This window comes from Cyprinodon tularosa, unplaced genomic scaffold (assembly GCF_016077235.1).
Source record: "Cyprinodon tularosa strain WSP-4 unplaced genomic scaffold, ASM1607723v1 ctg267, whole genome shotgun sequence".
Lineage (NCBI taxonomy): Eukaryota > Metazoa > Chordata > Actinopteri > Cyprinodontiformes > Cyprinodontidae > Cyprinodon > Cyprinodon tularosa.
The window spans coordinates 374,812-392,834 of NW_024038971.1; the positions used below are offsets into that span (position 1 = coordinate 374,812).

The 18,023-nt window shown below is 36.5% G+C and overlaps 1 protein-coding gene across 1 annotated transcript in view; it reads right to left on the reverse strand.

Moving 5' to 3' along the window:
• Positions 1-1,042: 1,042 nt before the first annotated feature.
• Positions 1,043-18,023, reverse strand: part of per2 (period circadian clock 2) — a 34,283-nt gene continuing 17,302 nt past the window's right edge. Inside the window, exons 11-24 of the mRNA XM_038289346.1 lie at positions 17,845-17,998; positions 17,601-17,715; positions 17,048-17,200; positions 16,838-16,928; positions 16,581-16,752; positions 16,032-16,156; positions 15,643-15,849; positions 12,290-12,550; positions 10,513-11,402; positions 10,069-10,185; positions 8,074-8,290; positions 7,725-7,920; positions 3,761-3,911; positions 1,043-2,916 (exon numbers count right to left, since the gene is read on the reverse strand). Coding sequence (XP_038145274.1) covers positions 2,710-2,916; positions 3,761-3,911; positions 7,725-7,920; positions 8,074-8,290; positions 10,069-10,185; positions 10,513-11,402; positions 12,290-12,550; positions 15,643-15,849; positions 16,032-16,156; positions 16,581-16,752; positions 16,838-16,928; positions 17,048-17,200; positions 17,601-17,715; positions 17,845-17,998 — 3,056 coding nt within the window. The 3' untranslated portion in view covers positions 1,043-2,709. The remainder of the gene's footprint in view (positions 2,917-3,760; positions 3,912-7,724; positions 7,921-8,073; positions 8,291-10,068; positions 10,186-10,512; positions 11,403-12,289; positions 12,551-15,642; positions 15,850-16,031; positions 16,157-16,580; positions 16,753-16,837; positions 16,929-17,047; positions 17,201-17,600; positions 17,716-17,844; positions 17,999-18,023) is intronic.

The following is an 18,023-nucleotide window of genomic DNA, read 5'->3' on the forward strand; positions in this document are numbered from 1 at the left end:
ATTTGCATATGGAAGGTTTAAGACCCCAGGACAGGAAATCTTTAACATAATGCATGTTCTCTCCTCATCTGAATGTGAATAGAGCGAAATTTGGGCACCACTATATATGTATGTATTTTAATGCCATCTAGTGGTCATGTGCGAACACTGCAAGATATATTTATTTGAGATACACAGTATGATCATAAAGTCAGGTCTGCAATGGGCTGAAAGGGACATAGGCCATTAAATACTCACCCAAAATTTAGGATTGTAATGCAATTTGTAATTTTATTAGATAAGAAATTCCTATCCTATTAAATAAACCTTAAATGATCCATTGATCAATCATCTGTCACGCTTTATCCCTGCTGGTGCTTATTTCCAGCTGTCTAAGGGCGAGCGGCTGGTTATACCCTGGACAAGTCGCCAGTCTATTGCAGCTTTAAATGATGATCCATATGGTCCATATTCATTAATCTAATATAGATTATTTGATTAGAATTTAAACTATAAGTTTATATATCTAGTAAGGATGATACTGATTTGATTTATTTCAAATAGATAAAGTTTATTTGCTTGATTTGCATAATAATCTAGTTAACTTTGTTTTATGCAACATATTTGTTTTGTGTGTGCAAAAACAAATTAAGCTCATATCCTGTCAACTGAGTTGAAGAATCCTTTATCTGTAAATATTTAATTCTCTGTGAAACAATGCCGATCACTTTTAAATAAGATCCAACACAATGTGATAGGTTGTAAGGAGAGCAGAGACAGAGGACACTGAGTTTATTGAAGAAAACCTACTCCCAACCAGGTTAGCTCTGTTACTATAGAAACAGAAACAGAGGTTGAATAAGCTCTCTTTGTGAAACGGAAAAATCGAAGTTTCCCTTATTTCAGGTTTAGAAAACCTAAGTAAACCTGCCACAGTGGCTAAATACATCCAAAGATTGTTCCAGAGCTCCTTCCGTTCGTCAATATTCTCTATTATATCTTATAGCATCTATCGTTTTTTTCCTGTCTGCAAACTTCCAAAGAAAGATGAATTCATGCATTTCCATAAACATCTCCTTTTATTACAATAAAATATTCATTTTCCATAAATCATAAACAAAAAAAGATACACTAAAAACAAAGAATCAAAAACAAAACAGAAAGGTGCTTTATATGTCTGCTGAATTATCAGACAGTCTAATGACACATTCAGGAAAGTTATAGAGAAATTTCACCGATTTAAATTGAATAACAGCATTAAAAACCCATCAGGCACCTAATATTTCAAAATGCTTCTTTAGATCTACACACTCACCCAAAAGATTAACCGTTCGTGTTTTTGGACAGTAATGTTGTAACTTATCCCTTTGTCAACCATATCCGCTGTAAACAACCATAGTTTTTTCCTGTTTAGGCAGAGAAATGTTCACAACCACATTCTTCTAAAATCGTATTTGCCGTCTTTCTGGTCCCGTTTGTGTTTTAATTTTGTTTTTTCTTTAAAAAAATTAATATTTCTTTAAAAAAATATGTCAAATATTTACATATAAATATATATACTCAGACTGTTACAATAATCAGCATGTGCAATGACAGGCTTCAAAAAGTAAGAATTTAACATCTAAAAACTGATGCTTTTCATAGGATAAAAATAAATAAATTATGCCCACAGCAAGCTTAATCTGGCGACACATGGATCCAAAGGGAAAAATATAAAGTCTTAAGTATTGCAGCCGAGTATCCAGGCAAGTGAATGCAGCCTTTGGCCGAGTTGTATTCTGCTGGAATACTCTGATCACCTCAATAAATACTGTTAGATTTCACATGCTTTTATTATTCGGGAAAAGGGCTCCACTTTGTGGTATTTTGAAAGGAAGTGTAGATATTCTCCTCCTTAGCTGACTGCTGTAGCTTTCCTAGGTTGTTCCAAGCTTTCGAAGCTTTAGCTTTATGCAGAGTACTACATACACAATAAATAAAAAAAACTGTTTAACATTTAGCAATGGATCTTCCTAAACAATAAAATTCCTAACAGGAGACACAATAAAGATCTGCTTTTTCTAGATCGCAGGTCTTTATTGTATCTCATGTTATTCAAGTAAAGGGAATAAATAGATCCAGTTTCTATGGGAGGTGGAATTATTGGACTGATATATTAACATAATAAAGGAGCAGGTTTGAAATTCCCAGAAATGATTTTCAGCAATAGCACTATGGAGTACCAATATGCTTTTCTTTTAGTCCACTAAAGTGCACATGTGCTCATTTGGTACCTTTTGTCTATTAAAGACTGCAGTACCCAAATAACCTTACCTTAAAAAAAAAAACCTGCATCTGTTCTAATCCCATGCTGACGTAACTGAAAAATACTGAGTTCATTCACTGGCTCAGAGTTTGGCCTCCGACGCGACAATGTCTGTTTGGCATCTGCTGTCAGCTCCGAGTTTCAGCGTTGTGCTGTGTTGTATCTCCTATAATTAGAGCAGAGATTCTTTCAAAGTGTTGCACTGTCATATGCTAAAAATGGCCGCTTATTAAAACAGGAAAACTCACAGAGCCCAGCCTTTATCCCAAAAGCAACTAAGTGACCCAGCATACTACAGATAAAAATAAAATGTAAAAGACTTTCACCACATATATTCACATTTTAGAAATGCACGGATTGTACGATACATGGAGCATGGAGCTCATCTAAGGCAGCCTCCTCTTTACAGCAGAGAAACAAGTTCTTTAAACGTCTTGCTGATTTGCTTCTTCTGCCTGCAGGTCACAACTTAGAGAAGGCCCTGGGTGACGGGAGATCATGGAGGAGTTTACAGGTTCACCTTTAAACCTCTCTGGGCAGCAGGGGTCTCCACTCTCTGTATAGCAGAGCTCCAAGTCTTCAGCCCCAACTGTTGCTGCTGCTTCTGAGGTGTTGTCACAACAGGTGCATCCCTGGAAGTCACAAATAGGTTTAAATTATAAATGAAAGGCAGATTTCACAGCCTTACATCTTCAAATAGAGAAAAGGTTGATTATAACCAAGCTTTCTGTTTGTTTTTCCTATACAGATAACATTTAAAGGCACTTCTTTTCAAAAAACCTCTTCCTCCACGACTGCTACAAACAGGAAGTGAGCACCACATATCTTCTTGTGAAAAAAAAACGTATTAATTATTATAATTGAATACAGAATTAATGCTTTGCTTCTGAATGAAATGAGCACTTTTGATTGTCCACCCATGAAATGGTAATGAGCTGTTTTGGCTTTCAACATCTCACCATCCAGAAGGACGCGTCCCACAACCTGACAATCAGTCAGAGTTTGTAGGGATAGCCTATAATGCATTAGATGAACCCTGGACAGCTTAATTCACCGTATGACATCGTAAGGTGAATGCTTTTCAAACAGACCATTTTAAGCCCACATTAGCTAAAAGGTGGAGAAAGGCAGTGATAGAGGTGGAAGGTGTTTTTATTTGTGAACCTCATACACAGGCTTCAGGACACATATTAGTGATACAAATGTTTATAATGTGAATTTTGCGTAATATGCAACCTTTGAGTTAGAGACTTGTTTTCTTGTGTGGTCATAGTATGTACTGATGCTTAAATTTGACATTTAAACATAATGGAGCCTTGGGTTGCTTTCTAAATGAACATATTTCTTTTACTCAACTTTCTAAATTTTGTCACGAAAATGAAAGGAAGTATCAAGAGTTACAAGCTGGAACAGTATTGAAAGGGAAAAGTTGTATAACATTAAGGTACAAAGAAATTTAAGTTTTCTTTTTTTTACCTCAACATCTATGGCTTTGGGTAAACCTCCCCTCTGTATCCAGGGATGGACCTCGCTCAGCTCCTTCCTCTGATCATCTGAAAAGTAGGGCTGGCATTGCTGCAGCAGCCTCATCTTCTCATTATCCTCTTCCAGCACTATTGCGATGTCTCTGCAAGGCACATGCAAAAACAAATAGTTTAAGTACCGGTAGTTATATGTGATTAAAGCAAGTTATAATGATGCAAAGGCAGGGTGGGTTATCAACCAGTCTTTAATTTACTCATCTTTGAAGTTACAGCCAAAACTGTCTGTTTTTATTGTCAAAATATAAAAAAAGACAATTTATGCATATTATATTTGCAACACAAGATTGAATTACAGTTGTATATATTTTCTTATCAGAATCAGAATTACTTTAATAATCCCAGAGGGAAATGACTCATTATCGGTGAAAACAATTGTGAAAATTACTGAATAGCATTACGCCCTTTAATTCTGGTTCATGACAGAAGACTTAACAGCAGTGAAATCAGTGCTCTCAGTAGATGAGGTTAATATAAACGTTTTTAGCCGTCTCCAGTGTATAGCTTTAAAGCTGGTATTTGTGTGATGCAACTCTGTGTTTCTGAGCTATAAAGTGTCTTTCTAACACTGCCTGATAGATCAAGGATTTACAGATTCAACCTCAGTTTGTCCTTTACCTTTTTGAATTGTACTGTTTTCTCAATAGATGATGCTATATAATAAGGTTTTGAAGTTCCTTTGCATATGTAGAAAAATCCAGAGGTGTCAAGTAACAAAGTACAAATACTTGGTTGCTGTACTTAAGTACACTTTTTGGGTATCTATACTTTACTTATTACCATTACTTATTTTTCCTCCTACTTCTGACTTCTACTCATTAACTTTTCACACAAGTATCTGTACTTTCTATTCCTTAAATTTTTAAAACAAACTCGTTACTCTTGACTTCGGTTTAATGATTATAAATATTTATTTCACGTCATGTGCGCCATTCAAATGCAGATAATTGGCGCCATCCATCTAGTGAAAACTAGTGTCATTGGATGAGTCATATAATGCAAACCCTCATTGGTTAGATAAAGGAAATCATCAGAAGCAAGCAGGTGTTCTTCAAACTGCAAACTTGTTTATACCATGCTACAATGTCGGGTTCAGAAAAAGTTGTTGAAATGTCTGAAAGGTCGGACACAGGCCAGAGCGTATCGGGAGATGGAGACCAACAAGACCTCCCTCATCCTTGGCCCTATCTCAAAGAATTTTTTGAAATAGTCAAAAAAATGAGCTTTCAATTCATGTAGTGGAATCTGGCTGTTTTTTTTTTTAAGGTTACTTTATATTTTTATACTTTAAGTAGTTTTTGAAGCACTTACTTTTTCACTTTTACTTGAGTAAAGAGGTCAAGTTGATACTTCAACTTTAACCAGAGTGTTTTTAAACTGCAGTATCTATACTTCTACTTAAGTAACAAATGTGTGTACTTTTGACACCACTGGAAAAATCTAATTATTCATGTAATATATTCAAATGACTCCTAATGGATCTATTGAAACACCAAATAAACAATTGTTACTAATCAAATTGATACAATAAAAATATCTCATTGTTGATACATTTATACTAAAGTACCACTATAAGTATTTAGTGACATCACCTGTTTTCAATTACACATTTATTTCATACATATTCATTTTAGACATTTTCCAACAGCCCTAAGAGGATTTTATCCACAGCTTTTTTCAGTGTGTTGCAAGTCTAGTCAGAAATACATCTACATTATAATTACAAAAAACGGATGAGAGAAAAACAGAAAATCATGAACCACAATGACTAAAATAAACCAAAGGAAATATATATCACATTTTAGACCTAATTTGAGGGTTTATATGCTGCTAAAATATAATCTACAATGAATACAAGCACGATTTGATTTCTGTTATTATAATATATAAAAAAAGGCATCTGCAGCTTATGATTTTATGTTAAAAAGTACCTACTGATCACATTGAGCTAGGTAGAAGTATTGAGGTTGCCACCTACTGGTGAACTAATCTCCTTACAGTAGAAGTAAACACTAACAGAACAAATAGAAATGCTATGGACAAAAATGCTACCTTGATGATCAGATTAAGCTTTTACTCTGAATAAAACACTGTCATAGGAGAATATAACGCATACATTGCATAACATGTTTCTATTATTTCAGCTGCAAACCATGTAAACATAGCAGCAGAAACATTGTTTATTTAGGACACAGTCAACTTCTGGAAGTGAAAGCAATCAGCGATAAGTAAAGATGGAAGTTTTATGAGGAAAAAGGCAGGAAAAGCTTAATTCCTAAAGCTTTACAGGCCTTCTAGGTTTATTCTTGATGCTTCCATTCTGCTAACTGCATCTCAGAAAGGAAATTATTTCCTAAAAAAAAGGACAATAAAATCAACAGATAAAATTATTATTCCCCCTACATGTCAGTCAATTTTGGTTATTTTTTTATTTATTTATTTATTTTTTTTACAGCAGTCTGCCGTTGTCGGTTCCTGTTTGCATAAATCTGACAGGTCTCCTGATGAGTCCCACTGCAGGATTTAAGTCAGAGCTTGGTGGAGTTTGGTCAGAAACTGCTCAGTTGGGTCTTCTCTATTTAGCTGTAATAGCATATGGGTCCGTTTTATGCTGGAAGACGAGATGACCCAGTCCTGTGGACAAGGTGCAATAGGTTTTATGCATCATTATTCTCCCTCCAAACATAAAGCAATGTCTCTGGGGCCAAAGAGCTCTAGCTTAATCTCAACTGACTAACAGAAATGCTAGCAATATGCTGTAATTATTCTCTAGGCTATCCTCTGCTTAGTTTTTTTTTTCTTCCCCCCCCACAGAAATATTGTTTTTGGATTGTTTTAACCCATCCCTGATAATTCCTGGTTTTAAAAATGTTACTTGGTGTCCTGGCTGAAACAAGATAATATTTTATCTTGCTATTTGAGCATCAACAGCTCTGTGTTTCAAGTCTAGATTTATTTATTTTGTTTTTGGACTAACATACTGACACAACACTTACTTTTATTTTCATATTGTGTTTTACATTAGGAGAAAACCAGGAGCTTTATTTCAGTTGTGATAATTGTAGTGTTAAAGGACACATTATGTCACAATAGTGGTTTGTGCTAAAACTAAATTATAAGGTAATTTCCTAAGAGGGGTGACAAGTTTGATAATAATAAACTTTTGATTTTTGTGGAATAACTTCATTCCTCTATGTCAATAGATCAAAGTAAGCAACTGAAAAAAATCTATATTTGAAAAAAGCTGCTTAAGAAATTATTTTTTTCAAAAGTACATTGGAAATACAGTGGGGTGGGGGAGAGTTGTAAAAAAAAATTACTGAACCTCTCAATTATTATTATTAACTTCTTATTGCAACATATTTTGTTAGGCTTTGAAACTTACTGGTGCTTAAAAGGCTTTAGAATAAATTAATATTTTATTAACTTTTCAGAAAAATATCTAGAAATAATAAACCTTTAATCTTAGAATAATTACACAGTAGAAGAAAAACACATAAAATAGATTTTACAAGATTAACAGCATTACAATGATCAACTCTTGATACAACTTTATGTTTCCTACAATGTTTTAGGGGCTTCACACTCACAGGGATCTTTGACCCTTCTTTATTGTCCTATGGTCATTCAAGCTATTTTACAGGTTTCTGTTCTAGGTGAGAAATTAAGGTTAGAAAACATTGCAGAACAGCCTCCTGGTATGCATTTACAAATTTCTGTCACCTGGTGGTAAATACATGTTATGTTAGGAGCAGGAAACCACATTACAAAGAGGAAAATCGAAGCCAGTGTCTTTGCATTTTTTAACCAACTAAAGCTTGTTGGAAGCGAGAGTAGCAGTGATAAAAAATGTTCTCCTTTCTACGTCTGGCAGGCTGCAGCTCTGTCCTTCGACTCACCGTGAGGGCAGCTCGTAGGTCATCATGACTTTCTCGTCTGTGTTGGCCCTCAGCAGCCAGACCGGGTCCTGCAGGACACTCTTGAGAAGCTCTGTCTCAGCAGGTCTCTCCTCGCTGCTTCTCAGGAGGCCTTTGGCCTTCTGGCTGCTTTGGGACGAGTCCACACTGCCAAAGTATTTACTGCTGTTGTTGCTTCCTGAAAAAGGCAGAGTTCAACATCAAAAAGCTCATTATGTTTGCGTTCATGTTTTCAGGTGCTGCTGCATTTGTTCTTTGCAATCTCCACAGATCAGGGTGAATAAAAATATATATATAATACTGAAAGTAAGATTGAAATTTGAATGCAGACCTGAAAAACTGCCTGATGTCCCACTGGCTGAGGCCCCGCTGGCTGATGTCCTGCTCTTGGACATCCCACTTGCGGAAGTCCCAAAACCATTTGAACCAGAGCCCATGGAGCCGGAGGTTGCTGACCCCGTGCCCGAGCAGGAGTCCTCTTGAAGGATGATATCCAACATGTCGCTGGATGTCGAGATCACATCACTGTTGTTACCTTCTTCACTCCTCTGCAATAACACACATATTACAACAGTGGAATTAATAAGGCTCTGACCCTCACAAATAGCACCACCGCTGGGAATATATTCCTGCTTGATTATGGTGTGTAAGTATTTAATCACACACCATGGCTCTTATTCAAAAGAAGAAACTGTTATAACAGTGCTTAATTGGAGAATTCATTCATGTGACTCATTCTTGTGGAAGATTTCTTACAAAATGTCTAACTCAGTTGCAGATGTCAATGCAATAAAATGAGAACCTATAATTTTGCACGGCAATTATGCTTTCTAAACTATAATGATTTGCTTAAAAGCACAAAGAATTAATTAAATAAATAAATTTTGAATTAAGAGCATGCACAAGGATGTTTCTTATTCAATAGATATAGCTTTTTATTATATTTTTTATTTGTTTTAATTTTTAAGTAAAACGAGAAGAGACAACATTGGCATAACTAAGGGCAAACTGAACTCTGGCTGCATAATGTATCACATTTATCATGATAAATCTATATCACTAGAAGTAATATGCATATTGCAATAATCTGCAATCGATATTAGCTATTTGAATCTAGCTTTCTATAAAGGTTTTATATGATAAAGATATGCAGAGTTAAAAAGTTTGCAAGAAACTACGTAAAGTTTTGTTTTTTTCTGTTTGTTATGAAAATGTTCAACTATGGGTCCTTATCTGTCTCAAGTAATATTGTTAAAGCGACATTTATCGACATAAACACCCTTTTTCTTATATCATGAAGCCCTTAACTGAAATACTGTATAAGCATTACAAAGACAGGAAGTTAGTTGTATATAACTTATCAATTAAAGAGTGTATCACAAATGTTCATTGCTGCAGACAGTTGTGCAACAGCAGCAAGTCTCCTTTATCAACTTAAAATCAAGGCTCTGAGTATCATCCGAGAAGACAAAATAATAAAAAAAGACTTTTTTTTTAGGATAATTTCAAAAACAATCATTTTCTTTAAAGGGGGGTCATAAAATACCCCCTTGGACTCAGTTAAATAATAAAACCTTGCTAAATCTGTCACGGTGCTTCTCTGACTGACTCCTGGATAGGTAAAAGATGATCTGAGCATACACTGCATTCTCTGTTGTGATTCATCCAAGCATGTGACCTTTGATCCCATGGACTTTGTTCCATAAACCAACTCCAGTGATGTTACAGCACACAACATAGAATTATTTAGTGTATCCTATAAACCATCTCCAGAATAAAGGCCAGGTATAACAAATAACAGGTATCATATATCAGAAATGAAGAAGACAGTTTATTTGTCTTGTCATCATTTGGGAACATTGGTGGGGGTTTTTCCTTCTTTATTTTGCAGTCAGAGTTTGCAGGCTGGATGCATAAAGTTCTATCTATTAAAATGACTGCACTACTTTAAGGTGCTGCATCACAAATGATCAGGGACACTAAAGTTTTCATGAAAGACTCTGACCTGTGCTTAGCATTTAAACTTACCTTGAACCATATTTTATAGTCAGTATTATTTTTCACAGATTTTATTCTAAAAGATCTTCTAGAAACATCTGTCAAAATGACTAAATCTGTACAGTGTGGCCTGTTTTTTTAAGTTTTCTTGCTTTCATAACTGAGTGTACTTCAGTCCACTCTTAGCTAACTGTTGCAAGAAAACAAAAACAAAACATTGCAGGATGAAATGTAAAAGACGACAACATAGAAAAAATTTTTTTTGTTGACATGAATCTGGAAGGCATGGGATTTAAAGAATGTGGTATTTTTCTGATGATTTGCCTACCTCTTTGCTGCAAGCCCCCAGCCTAGACCACACTTTATCCCAAGACAAACGCTCACAGACACAGGATGTGGGCTGGAAATACAAGGGTCCAGGTGGACCAAGTAGACTGAGAGAGGGCTAAAGGGTGTAAGGGATAATAGTATCATTAACACCCATAGCCACAATTCATTTAAGGAGTTTTTTCTCACTTGATTTTTATGCATAAGAATACAAAGAAAAAAAAAACTCTATTAGTTAATCAGTGTGAATATTTTAAGGATCCAGGAATTGAGGGGATTAAATCCCAAAAGTGTAAAAGAAACACACAGCTGACTATGTTGGGGAGCGTTATTTTGAAACTTTTATAGTTCACATATGGGGGAACATCAGTCAGAAACAGTGAAAGACTTGAAGGCAAGAGAACTACAGTAAAAACATTTTTTCCCCCTTACTCTCTCTATTTACCTCTTTCAGCAGCATCTCCTTTGCCTTGCTGGTGCTCGATCCTTTCTCCCTTTCAGCCAAATGGTTCCCCTGTCCTACTGAAGCGTGAGCCGTGCTGTCCTGCCTGTCCACAGAAAACTCCAGCTCCAGCAGATTAAGAGGCGAGCTGCAACGAGATTCGAACAGCGGCGGGGACCCCTGGCCTTCCTCTTCATCAGACTGTGGTGAGGAAGAGCGGGCGCTACCATCCACCTGGGGCTTTGGGATGTCCAGGGAGGAAGGAAAGTAGAATGGCTGAGACATGTAGGGTGGTGGGTTGAGTTGGTTCTGATTACTAATGAAAGGTGGGGATGTGAAGGCGCCTTGGCCTGGAAACGCAGCCTGATCAGAAGGCTGCAGGTGAAGTGGGACACCACCAGAGTCTACAGGATACACTGGCACTGCTGGTGCTGGATGCCTGATGAAAGGGTATACATAGTTCGGCAGCAAAACAGCCATGATAGGGGTGACCATTTGAGGGGTGAAGGGAGCAGAAGGAGTCCCTTGGGAGAATGAAGAAAAATGAGCACCCTGGTTACCCCCTAAGTCTTGTGGGGGGGCTTCAGTATGTGGAAATGCAGAATCGGCTCTGGGGAAAATCTGCACTGGGTAGCCTGGCATCATGACTGGATACGGTGCAGGGAATGTGGGTCGTTGGGCATCAGAAGATGATAACAGGGTCTGTGTAGGGCTCTGGTTTGTCCGAGGACGCGGCTTCTCCGGCTTTCGCTCTTTGTGAGGAGATGCTGAGCTGTTTGGAGAAACAATTAGCTTTGCTCTCTTGGTTTTGGTCTTCTTGTTTCGTGTTCCTCGGCGTGACGTCGCCTCTGGTCGCTGAGCCTCCTGTTTCCTGGTCTGAACAGCACGTGCAGCTTTGAATTAAGTTTGAATATTAATTAGTCATTTTATAAATGCTTTTTTTCTTTAATTCTGACATTTGATTTCATATTTTATTTTAGTAAATGGTAAAAGCGAATTGCATTTTAATATGTAAAAGCATTAGAACATGTCTGATGTGGTTTGACTTCCTGGTCAACAGCCATCCTAACAACTACACCAGCACAGGTTCCTCATAACTGAATGTTGAAAATATATATTTTTTTTCCATCATTGCATTTTAATTGTAATAATTTAGCCAAAACATGTATTCATTTATATAGGCTACATATATTTAATTACAGTCTAAAAGCTCTAAATGAAACCTCTGTAGCACATGCGTATAATATTCCAAAAAACTACTAACTGCTTTGATACTTAACTTTTTTGCAAAGACTAACTTGAATGAATACACTAAGTTTTTTGTTTATCTTTTTAGTGATGAATACCAGAACAACTAGTGTATTTTATATAAATTATTGTTACAACTGCTGCATTTATCTCTGAAAGAATAAATGCAAAAGGCATCTCCACTCCCCTTAGAAAAGTATGCTTGAATGTGGGTGAATATCTGAATGTAATGTTAAGCATTTAGGGCTCCTTGGACTTGATAAAATGCTATAAGAATACAGGCCATTTAACATTTAAGCATAACAAAGAGAATGAAGCTTAATACAAATGCATGCATGATTTTGATTATATTTCTATTGTAAAAAAATGTTTTGTTGTTGCTTTGACAAAATGTGAAAATATTCAATTTGAATAAATTAAATGTTATTTTCTATTTTGAATAAAAAACAGAGTCTGTCAGAGTGGTGGGCCAACTGGATTTTAAATGTAATCTGTTTAAATAGTATATGTGATTTTTAATGTGTAGTTGTACCAGTGATGGTGCGCTCATCTTTCTGTTGATCCAGGGGTTGGCAGCAGCTTGTTTTGTGGGGAGCCATTCCTCGAAGCTCTCGGATGCGACAGAGAAAGACCTGCTCCTCTTTCTGTGTGTGAGCTGCCAACACCTGCTTAGTCAGACCCAGTTTCTTGTAGGACTCCATCTCCTGACTGGGAGGTGAAATTGGATGAGGAGCACTGAGGTTCTGGCACGATTCTGGCATCTCTCCTGCAGCAGGTACATCCTCTGTGATCTCTGTAAGGATGACAATGAGATAAGAGCTTCAAATCACTGTATTATGTAGTATACCTGTAAACCATCAGCTATAATGAGAAACACAGCAAAGACAGGACCAGTACCACACAAGCTGTCACAGAAGCAGATACTAACACCTTTTCTGACATTTCACTACTTAGCAGATCAAAATCACAGACAAGACATAACATTTACGTAATAACAGTAATACATTACTATGATATACCAATTGCAGCTACAAAACAGGAGATCATATTAGCTCCTTGTTTTAACAATATTTTGTTGCCCAAGTCACATTGTATTAGTTCAAAAGTCCTAGACTTTACAAATTTCCATCAGCCCACAGTCTGTAAGCATCAGAATTAGACTAAATCTCCATGGTATCACTTCAACCTTCTCCACTTAGCCACACATATTTTCTTTCAGTTTGCTTCACAAGTGGTAAGGCCCTGCAGATATACATGTTCACCCCCTTAAACAACTGTCTGAAAACTGTATTAGCAAAAAAAACATGAAAACAGCAGGCCATCATATAAACCTGTGCAATGTGCTAATAATGGGAAAGAGTATGTGTATCAATCTGACTTAAGTAGTTGTGAAATTGTCATGTCGACACTTATAATGTGAGGCTTAATACCATCCCATTAAATCCATTTGGTGTACTCCTAAATTCTCCTTAAAAGCATGAAGAATTATTTTGTATTTTGATATCAACTAAGAGAGAAAGATCATCTGACCAGAGCAATTAAACAATTACTCCTCATGACAGTCAAAGTAAATTACTTAATTTGCACAACAGCACTGACATTTCCACCTAAAAAAAAACATCTGATGTTGTTCTTTAAACCTGGATGCAGACTTGTTCACTGCCTCCATTGTTTACTGAGGTATTTAAGGTTGTTTGGATTTCATAATTAAACGTAACCTGAATCAGTCCTTAGAGAACAATCTTCTAATTTGGTTAAAAAGCTAAATACAACAAACAAGAATAATCAATAAAAAAACAAGGCTACAGGTAACCAACAGAAACCAAAACAACAAACCAGCCTGGTGTAACCAGCTGATAAATATTGAACGAACATTGTAACAGTTTAGCTATATGAAACGATGTATACTAGATTGAATAAGCTGCTTTTCCTTCGACATTTATACTCCTGTCACTCTATTACATATCTGCTTCATGTCTCTATGGCCAGAGGAGGTTCATGCATGAATGTTGCCTTGATCACCTCACACACAAACAAACAAGCACCAGCTATCTTAACCAAAGCCTGGATGAATGGATGGATGGAATTAAATAGACATTTTATAAATCATAAAAAAGTATTTTTTTTTTTTATTATCTTTAAACAGCTTTTAATAAGTTAAGGTTTTGGCTGCTTAAGATGTTTTCTTTAGCATGTCTCAATCCATGGAGCTTGTAATTCCAAGCAGGAAATACATATTTTTTGACATGTTTTTTTAATTCTTCCATCATGTCCATCTTAAATAATCAATTTTCACTGTAATATTACACAAAAGTATGTTTCCGAACTATATATGGTCAAAAACGAATTAAACTTCCTAAAAGACTTGTTAACTAGGTCAAAATAGTAAATTGTGAATCCAATGCAACTAAAATTAGCCTCAGATATGATTCATTCTTGGCAAAGTTTTCCTCCATGGCTGTGCATTGGGTACACAATTATAAATGCAGATTCTGTAGAGGCTAGAGGCAGGTATAAAAGTTGAAGTTAGGGCATTCTAGGAAATAGCTTAAAGAATGCTTAATATGTAAAAGGCTGAAACTGGTGGAAAACAGCTGATATCTCAAGTTAGATACTTCTTTACTTGGAGCAAAATCACATATCATCATTATAAAAATCGTAACTGTCCACAACTAAGCAGTTGTGAATTAATAATGCTGAATAATGATAAACATGCATATTTAATCTCCAACAAACATTTTGGACATTGTCAAATTATGTAGCATAAGAGAAAAAGTGGCAATCTGATTGTTTATAGGCACCTGTGGCAGCTTTGACAGAATTTAATTTCAGATTTTGAAACATCCATCAATTCATCCGTTTTCTATAATCATTGGGCCCTAGAGCCCAGCTACAAAGATACATGCATAAATCACAATTCAACATCAAGTTAATCTAACATGCATGCTTTTGTATTGTAGGAGAAACTTGGACTACATGTAAAGTACCTATGCACAGAAATAACATGCAAACTCCATGCAGACCCCATTAGGCACTGGCTACAAGGCAACATGTCTAAAACTGTGCCACCATTTAGACAGTGTTGCTAAATGAACCCAGTGATACCAAATCAATCTCATATTACAACTTGTAGATCCTCTGTGTGTTCTGAAGATGATTAACTCACATCAGCATGCTAAATGCTTGAAATGGCTGATATGTTTGGAGCCATTTTCCAAAAAGTTCAGCTAATAATTATTTAACCATATGGGATTTAAGGCTCTTAAGATAGACAGTGTTTGGAGCATTGAAATTGTAGCACAAGATGGTCATGCAATCAAAACTCCAACATTTTCATATGCATGATATGAATTAATGTTTCACAAAATGCTCTATTAGTTCACATTTTGACCCATATAAAAAGGTTTTTAGACCCTCTCTTGTAGGTGGCAAGATATGAAACAGAGTGACAGCAGCTTTAGTCTTTAGATTAAGTTGAACAATTCTGGTGACAAAGACTGTGTATATCCTGGAAATATTCTTTTTTTACTGTTTCCAAAGTAAATGTGTCCAAGGGGCTGTTGGAGTAAGTAAATATTAGCACATAAAGACACAGAGACCCTAGACATGCCTTTTTATTTTACTTTTGTTATATTATGCAGTTTAAATTCTAAAAAAGTGATCCATAAAAGGCAAAAATGATTTAATCTGATTCTCTAAGACAAAATATAAAAACATAAGAGCTTGGATGTCCATAGTTTAGTTTAGGACGCTTCTATCATCATTTATCATTATTCCATCATCGTTTCAATGACATACAGATATTCTCCGTCACCAGAAGTGTTTTGGTGTAAACATCTTGACGAGTAGAGAGATTCTGACTGGAGGCTTATGTCTCCACTGTACCTGACTCAGGTTGAGGTTTCTTGTCCCCAACATGCACTATAGTGCTACTGTAGCTACATTGGCTGGTAATGGACACGACGCTTTCTGGTTTGTTTGGCACTGGTAGGGGCATGGTAGTGCCTACTACCGCTGTAGCAGCTTCACTGGTCTTTTTGTGAGCATCGTCCAAAGCAGAAAGACCAGACTGATCCTTCGATAAGGTTGGTTCTGCCAAAGAGAACAGAGAACAACAGCTACAGATAAGGCTCTGGCATTTGAGTCGGCTGAGAGAGAAAGAGAATGAGTTTACAGGAAAGAGCGTGAAATCCTGAAAAGGGCTTTTAGTTTTGTTTAAAGACATAGCAAATCTGGTCGTTTTTATTGGAGGGAATGCAGCAACTTATATGTACCTTCAGAGATCTGCACTGCATGTGACTTCTTCTGTCTGTCCTCATCGGAGTTAGAGGAGGTGGTGTTGGAGGACGACTGGCACTTTCTTTTCTTAATGACGAGAACGTTATAGCCCTCCAGGTACCTGCAAGAGCCAGTCAAGACACTAAAGTCAGTTTCTGTCTTCCTCACTTATCAGCTAGTTAGCTGTAAGGTCAAGGAACAACAAATGAATAGAAAATATGTTTTAAAGGTGTTGAAGTTGGTGAAAATCTTTTGAAGCTTGAAATAGCAGCTCTGGTTTTGTTGATCAACAGCTGTGTTTTCATTGCTGAACTTTCCTCTGAGATTAAGAAACATCGGAAAGTTCACAAGTCAGTTTAAGAGATCATAGACTAAGGCAGATGCTGGATTATCAGATGGTCTCCTAATAGCTTTTCGGACCAGACAAAAACTGTAAGATTTGATAGAATGTGTTTTACAGTCAGAAAATGTATTGAGGTATAAAAGCTAATCAACAGGTTGCTGTTGCAGCTACTGATCAGTGATGTCATATGTTATCTGTATACCTGATGACACCATCTAGACAGCTGATTTGCTGATAGGAGTAGACAGCCTGATCGTTTAGGCCAAACTCCTCAGGAAAAGAGTTACGACTGTCTGCCGCGTTGGCCTCCCTCCAGCTGATCGGAGGGGCTGTGTCTTTGAGACGTACCACAGCCTGGGTGTTCGGTTCAGACGCTAGTGGAGATACATTAACAATTACGTTTGGATCAAAACTGCAAATATGGCATTATATTAATGACAAAAAAGAAACAAAACTTACTAGCACTGCTTTTTTTATGTTCTGATTTGGAAGTCTGCTGCTCTTGACTCTTCTGAAGATGGATTCCTTTACATATTTCATGAAAGGTTCGCTGTGGAATCGCAGAAAGTCATGAGTTGTTCCCATAACACACCATGCAGTTAGGTGGTTTCAGAGATTTACCAATAAAATCTGCAGTGATATGAGACATATATATGCTGTTTTACTCACAGGTCTGCTTTTGCTGCTCAGTTCTGCTTCCTTTTGTTGTATTTTCCCTCCTTTGCTGTTGCTCAGGCTGTCACTAGAGGAGGAGGTCATGCTCTGAAGGTACTCATTGCTGTTTAGACTGCTGTAACCGCTAGATCCGCTGTTGTGAACTGGCTGATAACCGATGGAGAGGAGGCAAGAAAAGGGTAAGAAAAAATAAGTTAAACAGGTGCTGCCATACCTTAACATTTTTAAATTTAATTTTGGTTTTTAAGTTTTTGGAAATATGTTTATCTAATTCTTTACTTTATGTAGATTAAAAGTTATTTACTAAGTTTTCGAAACAGATTTTCCTGTAAACTTTAAACTTTTAAAAAAGAAATTTCAGACTAACAATAAAATCTAACACTACAGATATATTCTAACTTAAAGTGAAGTTTTGAAATAGAAAACTTAAAATAATTAAAAAATTGGTTAAAAGCTAAATCCCAACTATTAATCAAATTCCCTTTAAATGATAAAAGAAAGCCTGAAGCCTTTTGTGCAGTACTGTTAGGTGGACATCTTGGTTTACCTGCAGCAAAAGCCGATGGATCTGCTCCGTTATTTCCTGGATGTCAGGGTCCATGTTCTTTATGTGGCCCATAGAGGAGACTGGAGTCATGAAAATATCCTCATTCATAGGGCCCCTTGTGGGAAAACACCAACAGATAGCATTTAAAGACACTTAAAAATGAAGGAAAATGTTTTTAATTATTGCTTCTGTTAAAAAAAAAATAAAAAATGGTATTTGTACAAAAAACATGAGCAGTACTTACATACGAACTTTGTGCCTCCCGATAACGAAGGAAACCTTTCGGCTCCAGGGATTCACAAAGCTGGACCAGCTGGTGTCCAGGACTATGTATTCTCCGTTTTGAGCACAGAAGCGGATAGATGAGTGGTCAAACGGTTGCCCGGCATTCTGTAATGCTGGAACAAAACATTTGAAGAATTA